Source organism: Nematostella vectensis, chromosome 12, assembly GCF_932526225.1.
Source record: "Nematostella vectensis chromosome 12, jaNemVect1.1, whole genome shotgun sequence".
NCBI lineage: Eukaryota > Metazoa > Cnidaria > Anthozoa > Actiniaria > Edwardsiidae > Nematostella > Nematostella vectensis.
In genome coordinates this window covers 5,008,724-5,027,817 of record NC_064045.1, presented here as the reverse complement: position 1 = coordinate 5,027,817, position 19,094 = coordinate 5,008,724, and the positions used below count along the sequence as shown (strand labels likewise).

Below are 19,094 nucleotides of genomic sequence, written 5' to 3'. Positions count from 1 at the left end.
GGGCAAGACATTTTGGCAAAGAATGATAAGAAGCGAACCCCCAGAGACCCCCAGGGAAGGGTAAAATGCTTTTTGGCTAAATGTTTACACGGATTTTCATACCTATCTTCGGCGATTTTTCCCAGTTGAAGTATAGACGTTGGGCCTTGACTCGCACTTTCGTTCTCACAATTCAACCTCCGCTCTTCTCAACTTTTACCACACCTTGTGGGTACTCATTTCGGGTTGTGGTGAAAATTGTTTTAGTATGCCATAATCCTCATTTATCCTAGTTTAATCCTGTCAAGGTTCTAAGCCGTAGAATTTCGTCCATCACACTCATATTCCTCTTTTTCTAAACGTAAACATTACGAAAAGAGTTCGATTTTACGGCAGTCTCCAATAAAAGCGCTCAATTTGAAAAGGTTTCCCAAACGATATTTTACTTTCGAACACAGGAACTCATCAATCTAATATGAAACTTGGTATAGAGCAGGATATTTTACTGTTTTGGTCGCTTTTTGCGATGCGACGTCTCGAATTCAAGTTTCAAACTCCGCGCGGCCATTTTGAATATTTGCATAATAAGTAGGTAAATCGATATTACCAAAAATGGTAATGTACAGCACTGTTTACTCAAACTACACTTTACTTGAAAGTCATACTTTTCTACAAAGAAGCCCATGAAGCACGCGTGTGGTCAAAATATTAGTTTTTTTGCTCGGTACGGACTTTTACAATTACAGAGTTTTCGAACAAAGGCACAACATGGCCGCCTGTGCACATCCGGGACCTGCTATGGTCCGCCATCTTGTAAAGTGAAATGTGTATTTAATCAAAAGTAAAATATAAATATAAACATGGTATAAAGTTTACTCGGCGTGCAACAAAAGGCAGCTAAATACACCCGTACAGCTCTGCTCTTAAAGCTGGCAATCCCTGGAAATCTTGGACAATAATGCGGATTCTGCGGGCAAGAATAGGCGATGGGAACCAATTAAAGACCGGCGTGTAGTGATCGGAGTTGCCTGAAAACACCTGCAAATTGAGAGTTAGTTTTTAGCTAAGAAATTATTTATTTATATGATAATTATATTATGAAAATAACAAGGAAGGCAAGGGCGGTAGTAGGAGCAGTGTTTTTTAGGCTTAATCCTGATAACAGACCACAAAATTCTCTAATTTGGCTGAAATGTGCCTTTTTTTCAACCTGTTCTCCGTGTTTGATTAGAAAACCCGGTCAAATTACGTTGCGTAATCTGAGTTACTACCCCGTGGCGCGCGAACTGTCCCCGACGCGCTAGGCGAAATGTGCCTGACTAATAAAAATAGCACTATATAATTTTTCTTAGTTGGACATGGGAGCTGATCATTACTGAAATCAATATCTAATTTGCATAGAGTTTCCTACCCTACGGAAACCACAGGGAGCCTGTTGAGTGAAATCAGCTGAAATATAATACAGAGTTTTCACTATATGTCAACTGATCCATCTCCCCGTAGCCAGGATTTTGAGCGCGGGGCTTTTGAGCGCGGACCATTTTCTCTAAGGAAGCTCCTCCCCAGCTCGTGTGTTTACTTAATTTTCTTTATTAGAGCAAACCTTCCAGTCGATTTCGGGGGGAGGGGGGGTTCTTCCGACCATCCTCCTTGGCTACGGACCTGACAGTTGTGCTCCCTGTGTGAAAACTTAGGTCACGCAAGTGAGTCTCTCTTGTTTATTAGAAAATACATGTATTTAGTGTTACCTTCTCCTGTCCGCCCTCCTTGAGCATCAGCCAGGTAGTGAGGTCGGTTTTGTGGCTGATCTTATAACTGGTTACATAGTCCGACCCGCCAGGACGCCCCTGGGTCGCTACCCCCAACTACGACCATAACGCTCCCTAGATCGATTTCAAGGTATTCTCCAGCTTGCTGATTTTCCGCTATCCACGCGCCCATAGAAACACCAAGCTGGCCAACGTTGTTGAGACGGCCGTAGTGAGGCACGGAGTGTGTGTTGACGCCCTGATAACGGTAGCTCGACGCGGTGATGGCAGAGTTTCTTATGGCACGGGATTCCATACCGAGAGCGTTCTTGCAAACTGTGAATAGCGTACAAATATGAGTCCGCTTTTTCATAGTAACCTTAAACAGTTCGGATCATACCCAAAATTGGAAGCATCAGTTTACCTCATTATTATGCATAATGGCGGCCACACATAAAAATAATATTAATAATAATAATAATAATAATAATAATAATAATAATAATAATAATAATAATAATAACAATAATAATAATAATAATAATAATAATAATAATAATAATAATAATAATAATAATAATAATAATAATAATAACAATAATAATAATAATAATAATAATAATAATAATAATAATAATAATAATAATAATAATAATAATAATAATAATAATAATAATAATAATACCACTACTACTACTACTACTACTATCACTACTACTACTCTCACTACTACTACTACTACTACTACTACTACTACTACTACTACTACTACTACTACTACTACTAATAATAATAATAATAATAATAATAATAATAATAATAATAATAATAATAATAATAATAATAATAATAATAATAATAATAATAATAATAATAGTGACGACGACGACAACGACGACGACGACGACGATGATGATGATGATGATGATGATGGTGGTGGTGGTGGTGGTGATGATAATAATAATTGATTCTGAGTCTTGGTAAAGAACTAAACTGACAAACTGATAAAAATACATGTTTCTACTTTTGTCCTATACACGAGAACACGCCCAACTCGTTTATTTCCCCCGTCTCCTAAAAAAATCCAGGTAAATGAATATCAATTATCAATACGTAATGCGTTAACCGAAATAACCCTGGGGCTTTAGTGGAGCGCTGGTCTAAACGCACACAAACAAAAAGGGCTTCTTATTTTAGGGGAGCCTAGGCGGCGCAGTTGGCAGAGCGTCGCTCTGTAGCGCCTGTGCCTCTCACCACTGGGTTCTGGGTTGGATTTCCGGTTCCGACTTGAGTTGAGTTAGTTGGTCTCGCCTTTGATCCAAGGGTTTTTCTCCGGGTTCTCCGGATTTCCTCCCTCCATAAAAACAACAATTTCGACCGAAGCTGTGATCCGTGTTAAGACATGAGTTCCGCCTTCCTATGCCTTCAACTCGACCACGTCTAAATTTCCGCTCTCGTAATTCAGCATCTAGCTGCGATGAGAGTAATTAGCTACTCCAATTTATTACATTAGAATAAAAGGATCCTTGTTATCGCAAGAATAACACGTGGAAATAACGATGAATTTGAGGACGGGTACCTTCGCAAGTGTACTTCACTCCTTTCTCTCGCAAGACACATTTCTTCCCAGTTGAACAGTACTCGTTACTACACTTGGTCGCCGGTTTCACCAAAGCGTAGAATGTGTTGACTTCCGGTCGGAGCATTCCCGGATGCGTCAGGTGGGAAGCGCTGTTCAGCTCACATCGCAATCTAGAAATGGTAAAATATGCGAGAATGAATAGGCAGGGCATGATAACAAGGTAGTTCATTGCTGCTCCCTGCGCAGCAAGCCAAAAGGGCTGGGAAAGAAGAGAGACGGAGACGAGGCGCGCACACTAGGGAGAAAAAGGATTACATTCTCTCCATCCCTTTCTTTGAGCGCGTGGGGTTTATCCCTTATCTCCCCCAGCCGTTTCCGCTTGCTAGTCAGGCTATATGCCATACTGTCGAAAACGTCTTCAAACACGGTTGAAAACTCTGCTGTACACAGACCGTAGCAGGAGCACTGTGGGGGCATGCCCCCCCCCCCCCCCCAATGTTTTTAAAAATTAAATGAAATGACCAGTAGGGCGTGGCTTGTGCCCGTATATTTTCTTAATATTGCTGTATTGTGCCCCTAATAATAAGTGGCCTGCTACGACTCTGGAACCATAGAAGTTTTGGTAAAGCGGTTTGCTTTGGATCCTTGAATCCCTGGGATATTAGCATAGTATTGATATTAGCAAGGTTTTCTTAACCCTAGCCTCATGAAAAAGTGGTGATTATGTTGTCATCGCCATTGGTTAATGGCGTCGTCACCGTATCGCCTTTAGCATCGTATCGTCATCATCGTCATCCTTTCCATCGCCATCTACATCGCCATCATCATCTACATCGCCATCGTCATCCTCATCGCAATCGTCATCTACATCGTTATCGTCATCTTCATCGTCATCGTCATCGTCATCGTCATCGTCATCGTCATCGTCATCGTCATCTTCATCGCCATCATCATCTACATCGCCATCGTCATCTACATCGCCATCATCATCTACATCTACATCGTTATCGTCATCTTCATCGTCATCCTCATCTTCATCGCCATCGTCATCTACATCGCCATCATCATCTACATCGCCATCGTCATCTTCATCGCCATCGTCATCTACATCGTCATCGTCATCTTCATCGCCATCGCCATCGTCATCTTCATCGCCATCTTCATCTTCATCGCCATCGTCATCGTTATCGTCATCTACATCGTCATCTACATTATCATCTACATCGTCATCGTTATCGTCACCTATATCGTCATCATCATTGCCATCGTCAACTCCTTTGTTTGCGTTTGATACATAGTTTCACGTGTTTTACAGAGGCGTTTAACATACCTTTTCAACCTTGTGTTGATTCATACCTTGTCGACACCACGCCTATACGCAGACCATCCAGCTATTCTACAGCTTGCCTGTAGTCTTTCTACTTATACCATATTTCCACTTACTCTTGCCGCTTATAGTTGATTGATACGCATTGCGGGTTTTCACTGCAGCTTTCTCGGCACTCGTCTTTTGTCGTCTGTTTTGTTTCGATGACGTTGTACAGCATTTGGGTCCCAGGCATGAAATAGATGTAGTCCCTGCAGTCTTGGGCAATGGCGTGTTGCCATGACAACAGAATAGCAAAACAGAGGTTGGATATAAGCTCCATTGTGTATTTTAATCTAAAAAGGAAAACATAAAAATATTTAGGCGTTCCCGTTTTGGTGTTGTAAAAAATGGATTTTGATCACTTTACCCTTCTATCCAACCAAATTTAGTTATCTCCCTGCTAAATGATTATCTATTTTATTTATATTGGTAAAAGACTCAATACAATTTCGGTTCCCTGTGGAAACTGAAGAAGCATGCGTTTCTGTGAGATTTTTTAAGCGCCTTGAATTTACTTGTGTATTAGAGCATGACGAAATAACTCATTGATAATCATTGGCGTGAATTCGTATGCCTTAGTTTCATGAATTCCCTGATCTTAGATTTGTTTGTTTGTTTGTTACTATGCTTTTCTGCATTTGTGTTTTTATGTTCTTATCTCGTCATTGTAATTTTAATTTTTGTTTCCCTTAATTGATACTTCATGATTACTCCCAGACTATTTGCAGATCAGTGACTATATTTAAAGTTATAAAACTAAACATAATCAATTTGGCTCTTGACTTTGACTTTTTGACATGACGCATGCATAAAAATGAGAAACTTTTTTTGCCTTAATATATTTCCAGTCTCTATTTGTAATCCTTTAAGTTTTCAGGTTAGATGGAAAATACAATTGTTTTTGTGCTGTTGATGTTTCAAGACATCTTTATTTAATTAATTTATTCATTTTTTTGTGATTTTCTCTCAGTTAATTAACTTGGCAATGTGGCCGTTAGTTTTGCATAATTTATCAGCGTATCAGCGTATGTCAAGTTTTCCCTAAATATATAACCCAGCAACAAAAACAATACAAAACAAACCGGGTAAAAAGAATGCGCCGGCGACAAAAAGAAAAGAAGATAAAACGAATCTCAATGTTATGTTTAACTTAAAGGTTTACAAAACTTAGTCAGTGATTATAGAAAACTAATGAAATGTCTAGCTTAACGGTTTTATTTCTGTCTGCTTGCGATTGTGATCGGAAATCTTCCACCTAAGATGTGCTTAAGTGATTAATTAACACATGAAGTTTGATTTGATCTGCGTTCCTTTGAAGAAAGTTACCAGGCTACGAGACCCTGTTTTTTCTTACCTTTTTAGCGATTTTCAGTGTTTCTCAAACATGACAGAAGTTCTTTCTTGATTTAGGTACGTGTCAAGGATTCTTCTGCTCTCTATTTTATGCTCTAAACCCAGCTAATAACGTAATTAATTATAAAGACGTAGTAGGTAAAGCTAGTATGTGACTGGTCGGATTTGTATGCTCATCAAATCGCAGAATGACTTTAGGTCACGTGACTATATCATCCAAACAGCTCGGTCCGAATCTAAGATGGCGAAATGGGTACCAATGGAAACTGAGTAGAAAAGAAGGTGGAAACCCTCCTGGTTTCCGTAATAACAAACAAACAATCAAACAAACGCTTATATCGAGAAGCAGCGATCCAAAGCCCCGAAAAAAGATGAAATTCTAATGTTCGTAAAATCCAAAACATATGGAGTGACTTTTGATATTTTTCTACCGTTCAGATGATAATTTTGCCCTGAAGACGCGAAATTTAAGTCCTGCGAAATATGCAGACCTTTTTTCGCGATATTTAGTGCCTGCGAAATATAGTACCGTATCACCTATACAACAACTTTTTTATATCCTTACGCCATTTTAGATCAGCTGTTGCCTGCCAGTCTTTGGCATTTTGGGTGCGCGCGCAACATCATGAAAACGGTCTGTTAAGCATCTAATGATATGCGCCAGTGTCAGTTAAACACGAGGTTCCGCTATAAAAGGGAAAGCTCCTCCCACCCCGGGGTCAAGAACAATCAGTTATCAATCAGCCGTCAAAGAGTCAATATGTAAGGACAATTGCTCGAGTGCTACGATTCAAATGTCATATTCTAAACCAAATTAAGTAATGGTTCGTGTAAGAACTACGGTACCCTGCGGCAACGCATGCGCAGAAGTAGCTATAAAACTTCAGTAAAATCCTGCCCTCTGATTGGCTAAAATACATCTTCGGGTGTTTTCCGTATCTTATCCATTGATTGACAAACATTTAAATTAAGAATAAAACAAAGGTTGCATTGTTACGACTTATCCCCGAGTTTTGTCCGAATCGTATGTTCGGAAGTTACATTTCCGACCTAGCGCTCACGTCGCCATTTTGAATTCTACATGCTTCCTCCTCGATATATTAAGACAAGTCTCTCGTTATTCATTATCTCTTCGAAAATAGTTTGAAAATCTATTGTATATACTTTAAAGAAACGCTTCTGAGTTCTGTTTGCTTGCAAACTTTGTCCGAGAAGTTAGAAAAGCTTGTTATGGTGTTCAAAAGGCAGGCATGTTGCTGCCCAAACCACGAGGCTTGGTGTGGCAGTAAGCCTTCAGATGTGGAACAGAGGTCCCTGAGAAAGGCGAACAGAGTAGAGAAAGTTTTCTTGGAGCTAGATGACAAAGGCAAAAAGGGCTGGTCTAGAAGCATTTGTACATACTGTCGACAGCGAGTCGATTTGGAGCTTGGAAACAAACGCATGAAAACTTCACAGGAGGTGAGAAAAATTATCTTTCTCAAAGTCAATGTTCTGTCGCTTGCCGTATAGATTCTGCTGTTTCTGTACTGTCTTGACCAGTCTTGATCCTCCTTTTCAATTTGTTTTTTATTTCGAAAATAAAAATTGCAGAGCTGTAGAGATGAAACTGCCTCAAGTTCCAGCGTGTTTTTCCAACCGGAAACCTCTGAGACCAGCGCCGCTGCTGAAGCCGCGTTAGAACCATTCCAGGTAAAAAATTCATAGGTCAATAAGTGCTTCAGAGACAAATAATTGGTTCAGAAGGGAACGAAATACTTTACTCGTTCTATTTTACTAAAAGAGTTTTATTACGGGAAGTTGCCATTTGAGTTTACGATGTAAATATGTAAATATAAGTTATGTGAGCCTGATTTATAAGCTGGGTGAAATGTAAATACCAACAAACCCGAATGTAGCGAAACATCCTGGGGTTTGACACCCTGAAATTGAGGTACAGCAAACTCCCGTCTAAGTGAAAAAATTGTAAGCGGATAACTTAACAAAATGCAGGGTTTTGTCTTCCTTTCCATTCAAACAATGTCTTTCTTCATTTTCATTAGCTGACAGCCCTTGTAACACTGTTTTTGGTTCCTGACGTGTCTGCTTCTGAGGGAGTTGACTGTAGTTGCCTTGTATTTTTTATAAGTTCTGATATTCAAGAAATGAAGTTGAGAAGGAATCTTAAGTTTGTGTGTACTTTTTTTACAGGACATTGAGGAAACCTCTGCACTAGGGCAAATTTTGCCGTCGTCAGTTGATGCTGTACGACTCATGAAAGCATCAACTAAACTAAGGGACATAGAACTAAAGGACATAGAACGATGCATTGAAGTAGAAGATACGGCGTTTGGTGAAGCGAAGATATTTTTTTAGAAAATTGTAAAATATAAATATCAGCAATAACCCGCAATTGTCAGTAAGAGCAGTGGAATGCTTATGCGGATGCAAAAAGCTGAAAGAAATAGTGAATATAAATGCAGCCCGTCTGGAGCCAGAAGAATTACAATTTCTTCGCAGAAATTTTCCGTGAGTCCTCATGGCCTACTATGTATCGAAGACAGAGACCCCGATTATAAGCTGGACACTCTCGACTTCATCAATGAGCTTATGGAACAAACCTTGCTTGCGGCTTGTTTTAAGAAAATATTGTGCGTTCTGTCTGTGTCGATGAAATAATAATTAGAGGACTGCTACTGCTGTGAATTCCAGTAAACTTTATTGTTGTGGCTTGTATGCGATAATAGTTGTATTGAGGATCGAATAAAGCAAAATTGGAAACTTTATTTAAAGGCGTGAATCGTTTTAGTTGTCAATCTTAACATGGAAAACGTTGTCAAAAATCTTTGAAAGAAAAAGTGACTTTCTTTGGAAAGCTAAATTCTACCGCACTAACAGGCTTTTGGAAATGTGAGACCGTATTTTCACACGTAGAGCCAGCGGAATGTTTGCTTTGGCAAGAGACAAAGTGCAAAATTGTAATAAGTGAAGTATAAAAAGTTATTAGCAGATATCCGAAAGGGATTTCTCCATGCTCCGAACATACGATTTTAACAAAAATGCAAAGGTTGAAAGCTTTCTTACTTCGAACCTAAGCCCCCTAATGAATATGAGTGCAAGAGCACTTATTTCAGAGAAATGTGACTCCAAAGTTCAAATTTGGCGGGCAGAGCGTCTTGAACCAATAAGCATAGCAATATTAATTAGATTAGTTAAAAAGATAACGAACCCCTATTGCCGCAGGACCTATCGATTCACCGTAGTTCTTACACGGAGCATTACTTAACCCTTTCACTCCTGGGTACTTTTGAGCAACATTGTAAGAAAAACAGACTGAAAAGAGAAACCTCCCCCCCCTATTTCAAGTCCAACACTACCAGTTAAGCTAAGCTACCGCTGACCCAAGACGGTATGCCTTGAAGTTTCCAACAATGCACTGCGGTGCCTTTTCTTTCTAGCGACGGCACTGCTACAGCCTGTTGCTTACAACAGTTTTGCTTGTAATTTGCTTAAAAATTACAGCTTTTTCACATCTGGAGAGTGCCTTAGGACATCATAAAGTCTGTTTGGGCATAATTAATGCTGTGCTTATGGATGTTTGCACGTTGAGGTAGATTCAATGGGATAATTCCTTGTCTGGGCTTCACCAAGTGAGAAAGGAATTTTCTGGTGAATGGCCTCATACTCTCCAATGTGGGCCATCTTTGCTACCAAACCTTATTCAAAAATTGTTTTCATTCTTATTCTGGGTTCCTTGGACCTGGAAATGTTTTGTTTGGCTTCGGGGCAAAGAGACTTATAAAAAAACTGTTCTGATTCTGGGGGAGGAGATTGCCCGCCTGTCTGTCAAGGTGTTTCCAAGACTCCCATGATGCAGTGCAGGCATGCAAACTAGGCTAAACATGGTGACTCGCTTCTAATGGAGGTTCTAGCATTGATTATTGACTGATTGCTGTAAAATGGGACCTGACGGAGCGCAATAAAGGTATCTATTTGTAACTTGATCAGTGTTTGCTTGTCTCTATTTGTAGTTCGGAATTTTGTGTCTTTTTTGGTAAGAAATGTTTCTAAGTTTAAGCATTTGTTTATGAATTGGTCTGAAATCAAGGTTGATATTTTGACAAAAGAGTCAATTCTATTACATTGCTTGGATGCGCTTTTGAAGGTCGTCTATGCCTTAGAGGAATCTATTAGTATCCGGGTCTGGTGATGTTTAGTTTGCATTTCTGACGTTTTGGAGTTGGGCCTATATTTTACAGGCTTCTCATGGCGTTATGGCAATGAAATTCCTAGACTTGACCACCTTAAATGTTTCGATTTATAGTAAAATGCTATACCAAGCTGTGTGCGCTCTAAAATACGAGCATTTTTATAACAGCGCAAGAATAATTTATGCAGATGCGTTAGATAATTCAAAATTTTGCACCGCAAACGCGAGTGGCCAGCAAAATCACTGATTCATCAATCTCTTAATATAACTGTCTTGTTACCTGTGCCTGTGCAAAAATGTTTTTTTTTCTAACCGACTGTGGGTCAGAGATAAGCAATTTTACAGAAGACTTATAATTTGTGACCGTTAGCTTGGCAGTGTTCGAATTATAACTAGACCCTGCGCGCAGGGTTGACTGGGATACCTGAGATCTTCAACTTGTTTGTGTGACATGTATGACAAAGATTTTACTGCCTACTTTGGATATAATTAAAAAAAAAATTAATCTTGTTTTTTATTGTAAATGCCATTACTGATTGGGGCAAGAAAGGTAAGAGCATTATCTCTTCAGGTGTGGGGTGGACTCGAGGTGTGCTCCATGAAAGTAGACAGGGCTGATTGTTCTATCTTCAAATATTCAAATGTACTATCACTTAGGGGTAAATTTATTTTAAAACCCAAAGTGAGCCCTATTGTATTAACAATATAATTTTATTGAAATGTATTTCAATGAGAGAGATCAAGATATTTTATAGTAAGAAAACAAAATTCATTTTAGGGTAGCCGGTCAAGTGTCCGATGCAAAGTAGATTCATAGACAAAGCGATTTGTAGGAGACGATTTCCATCAATTGTTTCAAACTACTCCCACTTCAAAATAGATTAAGCAATCAAGGTAAATACCTCGAGTCCATTCATGATTGTCCAGAGCACATTTAATTACGTCTTGAAGTAAGCTGTATGAGTCTAAAGCAGTCAGCACTTTGAGCCGCGTGTCTCGCACTCGGGTCACAAATGTAAACATGAGTAAATACAGGGAAATCAACCCAAGCTGAGATGATTTTCCAAGATAACTTGGTGGAAATTGAAGCTGTAGTAAAACATGCAGTCATTACTCGCCTTCAACTGCACTAATAACATGCATCTTTGGATCTTAGAGCTGGAACAGACTCGTACCCAGTCGTTATTTGCTGTTACGCGGACATCCACAGGAATCCTGAAGAGAAGGCGAAAAAAAAAAAAAACGAATTCCGACCCCGAAACCGTATCCTGACCGTCATACATCGCGCGGCGTCTGGGTACGAGACTGGGGCTGGAATCTCAAATTCAAGATGGCGGCCATGACATAGTTTTAAATAATATGCAGAAGGATTCTGTTAACTAGGCATTGCGATGACGTAGGACAGTAGGCAAGATACTTCGTATAAGAAAAAGACTACAATAAGGTCGCAATGAAAATAAGAAGTATCGCATATGGCGCAAGGGTTTTTGGGAATTGCATTGTGCAAATCGCGAGACGACAAAAAAAAAAATTGCATTTGCTATCACAGGTATCCCAGTAATTACAAATTCAAGCCCGGGGGTGGAAGGAGCTTTCATTTTTATAGCGGAACCTCGTGTTTAAGCTTGAAAGTCTCGGGAAAACAAATCGGCTCACCCTCCCCCTAGTGGTACTGAATTGTTTATCAGTTGCTGTTTGTATCTTCTCAAATAAATTATTGCCATAAACTTACTGGTGTCCGTAAGTACACATCAGCTCGCCAAGGACGGTTTGGTCCCCCTCCTGTTGCCTCTCTAGCACTTTGTGCTTCTCTCTGTCGTTTACTCGACAGCGAGGACTTCCCCATATCTTAATGCTCATGGTGCAGCAAGAGGGATAATAAATTATTTTTGCCATAGAAATCCATAGTAATCCTCTGAACGTGGTCGCAAGTGGGCTAAACCCGGTAGATGATTGCATTGTAGAGGTTTGACTTACAGTAACAGCTAAAGAAAATATTTTATTAATTTTATTGCATCCTCGATGGGATCGCCACCTTATCGTGGTGAGGGTGTTTGCGTGTCCCAATGACCTCTAGAGCTATGTCGGCGGGAGTATTTTACTCCTGGCAGGGACACCCATGCCGAACAGGTCGAAAGGTAGGGGCCAGACGAAGAGTGATCCACTGGTCCTCCAGGTTGGGGGTTGGGCAAAGGGTTGATAACCCTCTCCCATAAAAAATAGCTTATCACAGAAACCAGAAGCAGAGCAAATTTACTTGGGAAGACCGTGGCTGCATCTCATGAAAGAGATTGTATGACGCGCAGAGGCCAAAGCCATCCGGACGCCCCTGGGCTGACTAAACCATTGGTCCACCCAAAACATGCAATGAGAATAAGTAATTGGAATGTCAGGACATTATATAGTAGCGGTAATGTTGCCCAAGCAGCGAGGGAAATGGGCAATAGAGACATCGACATCATGGGAATCAGTGAAACTCACTGGACAGGCCAAGGGAAAATGCAGCTGAGAGATGGCGAGACGAATGACTTTAGCGTAGCATTAACTTGGACACCAGAAGGCAGAAGGAAACAGGGAAGACCCAAAACAACATGGCGAAGGACTGTGGAAAGGGAGAGAGGCGAGGCAGGGTGGAGGAACTGGGACGAGGTGCGGTCAAAAGAAGCAGACAGGGAAAAGTGGAAAACCACTGTGAAGGCCCTATGTGCCACACGGCACGAGGAGGACAGGTAACAGGTAACATTAATTTAATTGGACCGTGTTGTACACTTGCAATACTAATAAATATTAATTAGTCCAATGTAAAGTCAACACAGGCTTAACAGCACACAAATCTATCATTTTAAGTTCAGTACACTCTTTTTTTTTATAAAAACGTCTAATTTTCAGTTAAGGCTGGGATGTTCTTTTTTTGGGACATTTTAAGGCTGGATATGTTCTTAACAATGTTCTTAAATGTTAGTGTGTATAAGAATACCCAATAAATCATTAGAAAAAGAGTCGAACTAGGTAATGATCAATAGCAATAATAAGGTTGTTGCACAATTTGATTCTGCATTTTAGAATGCATCAGGACTAAAAAGAAAATTTTCCTGCTATCTGAGCCTCGGTATGTTCTTAGTATGTTCTTAAAATTTCGTAAAACCTCAGGCTGGACGTTCTTATTAAAAAGGTTCTTATAAAAAAAAGAATGTATAGCTGAACTATAGAACCCTATCAGTAGTTCTCAGCAGTGCACAAATAATCAAATACCTGAACTACCTTATTATCCTGCTAGATAAGTGGCTGAAATACTCTGCAAAGCTGCTGTTTAAAGAATGTCTGTCATTGTTTGTCTTGTCTCGCCTATTTGCAAGAGATAAAAATAACCACAAAAAAACATCCACGATTGATAGTCTGATATTTGATATACAGTATTTGATCCTCAATATCTCAGTTATGTACTTGACTTAAAAGGCTTTTTTCAGCTAGGTTGTACTGTGTAGCATGAATTTTAGCAAAAAAGATTGGTTTGAAATATTTTTCCTGTTTCCAAAGAACTATGTCAACTAGCCCAGAATATGGTTGTATCTAAGTTGGAACACCTTCACAATTTTGCAAGGAATTCAAGTAAAAAGCTTGTTGCTCTCCAGCCATGGTCAGTTGGTTTTCTCTTAGAATCTAGAGGTCCATCCATTTTCTCTGAGTAAAAGAACAGCTACATGACTGTCGGCTGCTAAAAGCCTGTTATCAGATGGAAATATAGCTATGCATGACTCTGCTGGAGAGTAAAATGGTGGTCTAGCAGACATTCTTTAACATTGCAGAGCTAAAGAAAACTTCCTAATATATATTTTTTCTAAGCAATTATAGCGAATATCATACACCTACTTCCATTATGAACCACACACAATATTAGATGTTACTGCTTCTACCTGATATTAGATAATGTTTTGTAGCCATTCAGATGGTGTCTCTTCCTGGCATAGGGAACTTTCCAGAAAACTTCTCAACCTCTTTGCGCAGACTTTCTACTTTTTCTGAAAACTTCTCACTGGAAAGAGCTTCTATGAACTTCTTGAAGTCAGTACCAGCAACTTCCTGGATTTCCAGCCCCAGTTTGATGCCGCGGTCAATAAAGTCAGCAACTTGTTTGAAGTCATGAACCTTGAACTTGCGGGAAGTGAGGGCGGGGGCCCCAATGCGAAGCCCTCCTGGCTTCAAGGCACTCTTGTCGCCTGGGCATGTGTTCTTGTTCACTATAAATAAATTAAAATAAATGTATTGAAATAGATGATAATAACTGGTTGAGGGCTATTTCACCCATTAATATATTTTTTTTCATTTTAAATCCCTCCTCAGAGAACTCAAAATGGTATAAACCTTTTTTTTTCTTGAGCAGGCATTCGCAGACCCAATTTCCTAGGAGGCATGCCCTAGCCCCTGGGTTTGTGTAAGAGTCAGAACAAACATTTCTTGAACAATTACAGTGAACATCCTCTTAGGTATCTAGTTTTTTTTACAACAGGTACAAGTAACAGGTGGTTAAAGAGGTTCTTCTCTTTATATGAAGACAGAATAACAATGACTGGTAGAGTTATTGATGTAAAAGTATCCTTTTCAAATTCTAATTTTTTAATTTTATTAATTGTAAATATAACTGGGCCTGCAGCCTATTGCTGTTTTGGTGTCCATTCTTCATGTGTAAATTTCATCATTTTCTTATTCATGTTTAATGGCAAAACTAATAACAAAATATAATTACAGTATAAATAAATAAACGAAAAATGTTAGCACTGCAGAGCTGTAAGTATTGGGGGGCATGATACAGAAACATTATGAGAAATTTAGGGCACAGCCATGCCCCTACTGGTCATTTCCTTATAACGTTGAAAAACATTTGGGGGGTATGTGCCCCCAGTGTCCCAGCACTGCAGAGTATTCAAAACTTATTCAAACTTGCACTTGTCACATACCAGTGATGGAAATCTCCTCTAAAATTCTCTCAGCCTGTGCTCCTCCAATTCCTTTTGGCCTCAAGTCCATCAGGACCAAATGGTTGTCAGTGCCGTCGGTCACAAGTTTGTATCCACGCTCCATGAACACTTCAGCCATCGCCTTACAATTACCCAGTATCTGCTGTCCATAAGCCTTGAACTCAGGTGTCATGGCTTGCTTGAGAGCCACGGCAAGACCTGCAATCTGGTGATTGTGGGGACCACCTTGTAGGGCAGGGAAAACGGCAAAGTCAATCTTGGAGCCATAGTCATACTTTATGGGGTCTCCATTCTTCTTGTAGCCTTTGATACCCTTGCGATAAAAGATCATACCGGCCCTAGGACCACGCAAGGATTTATGGGTAGTTGTTGTCACAACATCGGCATACTCAAATGGACCAGGCACAACATCAGATGCGACCAGGCCGCTAATGTGAGCCATGTCGGCCAATAAGTATGCCCCTACTTCATCACAGATCTGCCTAAATTTGGCATAGTCTAGATGACGAGGGTATGCACTTATCCCTGCAATGATGAGCTTGGGGCGGAACAGGCGAGCATTCTCAGCAAGCTGGTCATAATCAATATAACCAGTCTGGGCATTTGTCTTATAAGGCATTGATTCAAAGTAGATTGATGTTGCGGAGATTCGCTTCTTGTCTGTCATGAAGCCATGCGTCAGATGGCCTCCATCAGGGAGGTCTAGACCCATGATCCGGTCGTGAGGATTAAGAAGGGCAGTGTAAACGGCAAAGTTTGCAGGGGATCCTGAGTAGATCTGAACATTGACACCCCATTTTTCTGGGTCCAATCTGTGAAAATAAACAAAAAAACATAAATAAGTTGTACAAGAATATCAATTTATTGATAGAATATCAATAGACAAAGAAAAAACTGAAAAAATTGCAGCAGGTATTAAAATTAAAGGGGCATTGTCACGAGTTTATTTCCAGAGAGCCGATGGAAACCTCAACCAACAAGAGACAAAATAATCAATTCCAATGATCCCCGCTATTTAACAGGCCATCATCTCTAAATTATCAGTCACATTCTCAAAAGGAAATTATCTGCTTATTGCCTAAATGCACCCCCAAACCCCCCATTATAATATTGGATACAGGCTGAAACAATTTTAAATAACTGCAGAAAACTCTCTTACTCAGCAACTAAGGTAATGGTTCCTATTATCGGACACTTTAGATTTACGCTAAAAAGTCTCGCGTACAAAACACAATTGAGTCTTAGGTTTTACAGCTAGAAATCACTGACTATTAAACATAATAATTCGACCAATTTACTTAAAATTCGATGGTTAATTTTGGGAGAAAACAATCGTTCGTAAGATGTGTTGTGAAGCCCTATTATCGGATACCTAGCCCTTTTATCAGACACCCTAGCCCTTTTATCAGACAGCAGATTTCTTCTAAAAAAAAACAACGGAAAAATCATGCTTCATTTTCATTAAAATACTGCTAATAATAAAATAATTGTTGACATATGTACTTTGCAAAACTGGTGATAGTTTTTAGTTTGAGACTCTTTCTTCTCCGTAGCAAGCGATTCAAAACACATGCATCGCGCGCGTGACAAACGGCAAGGCAAAATGTGCGTTTGCTCATTGATCGCTCAAATTCATGTTGAATGGTTCGATGATTGCTCGACTGTCCGATAATAGGCCTCCGAGGTTAGGTACGAACAATTCGAGCTATCCCGAAGTGTCTACGGAAACAGAGGCCAAATAGCATCCTGGGAGATCAACAACAAAATGGCAGATTCGCCGAGCGAATTTCATCTCGCTCGGTAAATCTTGGACTTTTTTACAGCTTCTATTCCTCCTCGCGTATTCAAGTAAAAGAGAGGATTTCAATCGCCATTTTGCGGTGCGTAAGAGAAAATTATTTCTTGTTTTGAGAAACAATAAACACTGGTAAGAAGCTTAGGAATACATGTTTTCTGAATTTTGTTTTTTCGACTCGATGGGTCATTTTTCTGCATGTTTTCCTATTGTTTTGAGATATTTACAATTTTTTTCGAGTGTCCGATAATAGGGCACTGTCCGATAATAGGTACCACTACCTTATACAGGCATTATTCTATTTGAACATTGTTTATGTTTATTTTATTGGCATGAAACATGATTGACAGATGACATAACAGATTATTGACATATAGAATATTTTCAGGAAATTCTAAATAAACCGTTAAAAATAAATCTAAACATATAACTCTCTATTTTTCCACTGAGTGCATAACATGATTTTTCCTGTAATAAAAGTCGATACTCACCTAAAGAGCTCAAGCGCTCGACTCTTACACAACGACTCCATCTCATCCACGTATTTATTCCCGCCATAATACCTCTGACCAACTTGTCCCTCCGAGTATTTATTAGTCATACACGATCCCGTGGCTTCCATCACCGCTTGGCTGGTGAAATTTTCAGATGCGATGAGTTCCAGTCCATGAATCTGCCGGTGTTTCTCCTTCTTCAAGATCTCATACATCACCGGGTCAGTTTCCGCGAGGGATTTCTGCAAACTCATGGAGTCGCTATCCAGTAACTCTTCCATGTTAGACATTCTAAAAGACATGAAAGACACGCTAAACCGGGGCTTCAGTCAGATCTGCTTGCTATGTTCGATATTTTTTTAAGAAATGAACGAAATCATATCCGTAGTTGATTTCATCTCACGTGTTTTCGAAATGGACTTCGATCGAATATTCTGCCGATGTATGTCTCACAATTCCCCAAAGTTATCGCGTTATAATGACAAATGTAAGCACATAAACACAACATAAGGTAACGAGACACAGAAAAGACGGCTTACCTGCTGACAGTAGAGTATTATATTAGCCTTTTACTTAGGTCGAGAACGTGGTCTAATCGATTTATTCGAATCGATGGCCGGCGCGAAGCATTAGCGCCAAATTCTAGATGTCACGTGGTTCCACAGGAATCCCACCTACCGCACTAGAGGTGCTGGTCTTTCGAAAACGTCATATACTCCAAGAAACTATACCATCCAGATCACTTGCCAGCGAAGGTCATCACTATGAGAGTTCGGCATATTTTCACCCTGAAAACAAACTGAAAACTCTGAAACAACATATAATATTACCCATACAACCTCGCGGTATGAGCGCTTGCGGCAGAGCGCTCTTAGACAACGTTTATTGAAACGGCTGTATTTGCTAGTCTCCTTTGCAGCCGTCCGCGTTTGTCAGTCGCGTAAGCGCTCCAATCTACCCACGTGGGAGACTATATATTTGCGAGAGGCAACTGAACATACGTATTTTCAATATGTGTCCCACATTTCCAGGGGAAAATAGGAAGGACAGACAGGACTGTAAGCCTTCACTCTTCGTAAAAGCATTAGCGAAAATATGAGCAGACAGCTGACCCATCAGAGTGCAGTGACAGGCCATCTATACGTCCAAAAACGGCCTGGGATATGCAAACGCTGGGACAAAGAAGTCCCGTGTATAACAACGTTATCAACAATCATTGCATGTAAAAAATGTGATTACGGAATAGAAGAGCTTATTTCTTAGAGTTAAATATACATTTAACGACCCGTGCCTCGACCAGACAAGAGTTTTTTTCAGGGGCGGATCCAGAAAGGGGTGCCAAACTTATTGTTCTTCCGTATATTTCCTTATATTTCTTGTTACTTTTAAGCCAAATGTCAGAAAATAGGGGGGCCCGGGCCCCTAGGCCCCCCTAGATCCACCTCTGTTTTTCATGTGCGCTCTCACGATTAGCCGAGAAGGGTTCGCAGTCATAGGTAACATAGGAAAAATGATAGTATTTATGACCTACTTTTTGGCGGCCCAAGGTGGTTGGGGGGTGAACGGGGGGGGGGGGGGGGGGGGGCGTGCACACCCTATCGTGTACGCGCCT

The 19,094-nt window shown here is 40.1% G+C and overlaps 3 protein-coding genes across 3 annotated transcripts; 1 reads left to right on the top strand and 2 right to left on the bottom strand.

Moving 5' to 3' along the window:
- Positions 1–592: 592 nt before the first annotated feature.
- Positions 593–6,221, bottom strand: LOC5504668 (lactadherin). The gene is made up of 5 exons (XM_001625524.3): positions 6,033–6,221; positions 4,753–4,971; positions 3,307–3,479; positions 1,728–2,063; positions 593–1,017 (listed from the first exon to the last, which is right to left on the bottom strand). The coding sequence occupies exons 2-4, from the start codon at positions 4,956–4,958 to the stop codon at positions 1,789–1,791; spliced, it is 654 nt and encodes a 217-aa protein (XP_001625574.3). The 5' UTR covers positions 4,959–4,971; positions 6,033–6,221; the 3' UTR covers positions 593–1,017; positions 1,728–1,788.
- A 630-nt stretch (positions 6,222–6,851) lies between these two features.
- LOC125557582 lies at positions 6,852–8,793 on the top strand. The gene is made up of 3 exons (XM_048720297.1): positions 6,852–7,489; positions 7,622–7,720; positions 8,219–8,793. The coding sequence occupies exons 1-3, from the start codon at positions 7,262–7,264 to the stop codon at positions 8,381–8,383; spliced, it is 492 nt and encodes a 163-aa protein (XP_048576254.1). The 5' UTR covers positions 6,852–7,261; the 3' UTR covers positions 8,384–8,793.
- A 4,154-nt stretch (positions 8,794–12,947) lies between these two features.
- On the bottom strand, positions 12,948–18,154 carry LOC116612349 (serine hydroxymethyltransferase, mitochondrial). Its single transcript, XM_032372993.2, has 4 exons — positions 18,022–18,154; positions 17,480–17,773; positions 15,173–16,005; positions 12,948–14,455 (listed from the first exon to the last, which is right to left on the bottom strand). The coding sequence occupies exons 2-4, from the start codon at positions 17,770–17,772 to the stop codon at positions 14,160–14,162; spliced, it is 1,422 nt and encodes a 473-aa protein (XP_032228884.2). The 5' UTR covers position 17,773; positions 18,022–18,154; the 3' UTR covers positions 12,948–14,159.
- Between the last annotated feature and the right edge of the window lie 940 nt (positions 18,155–19,094).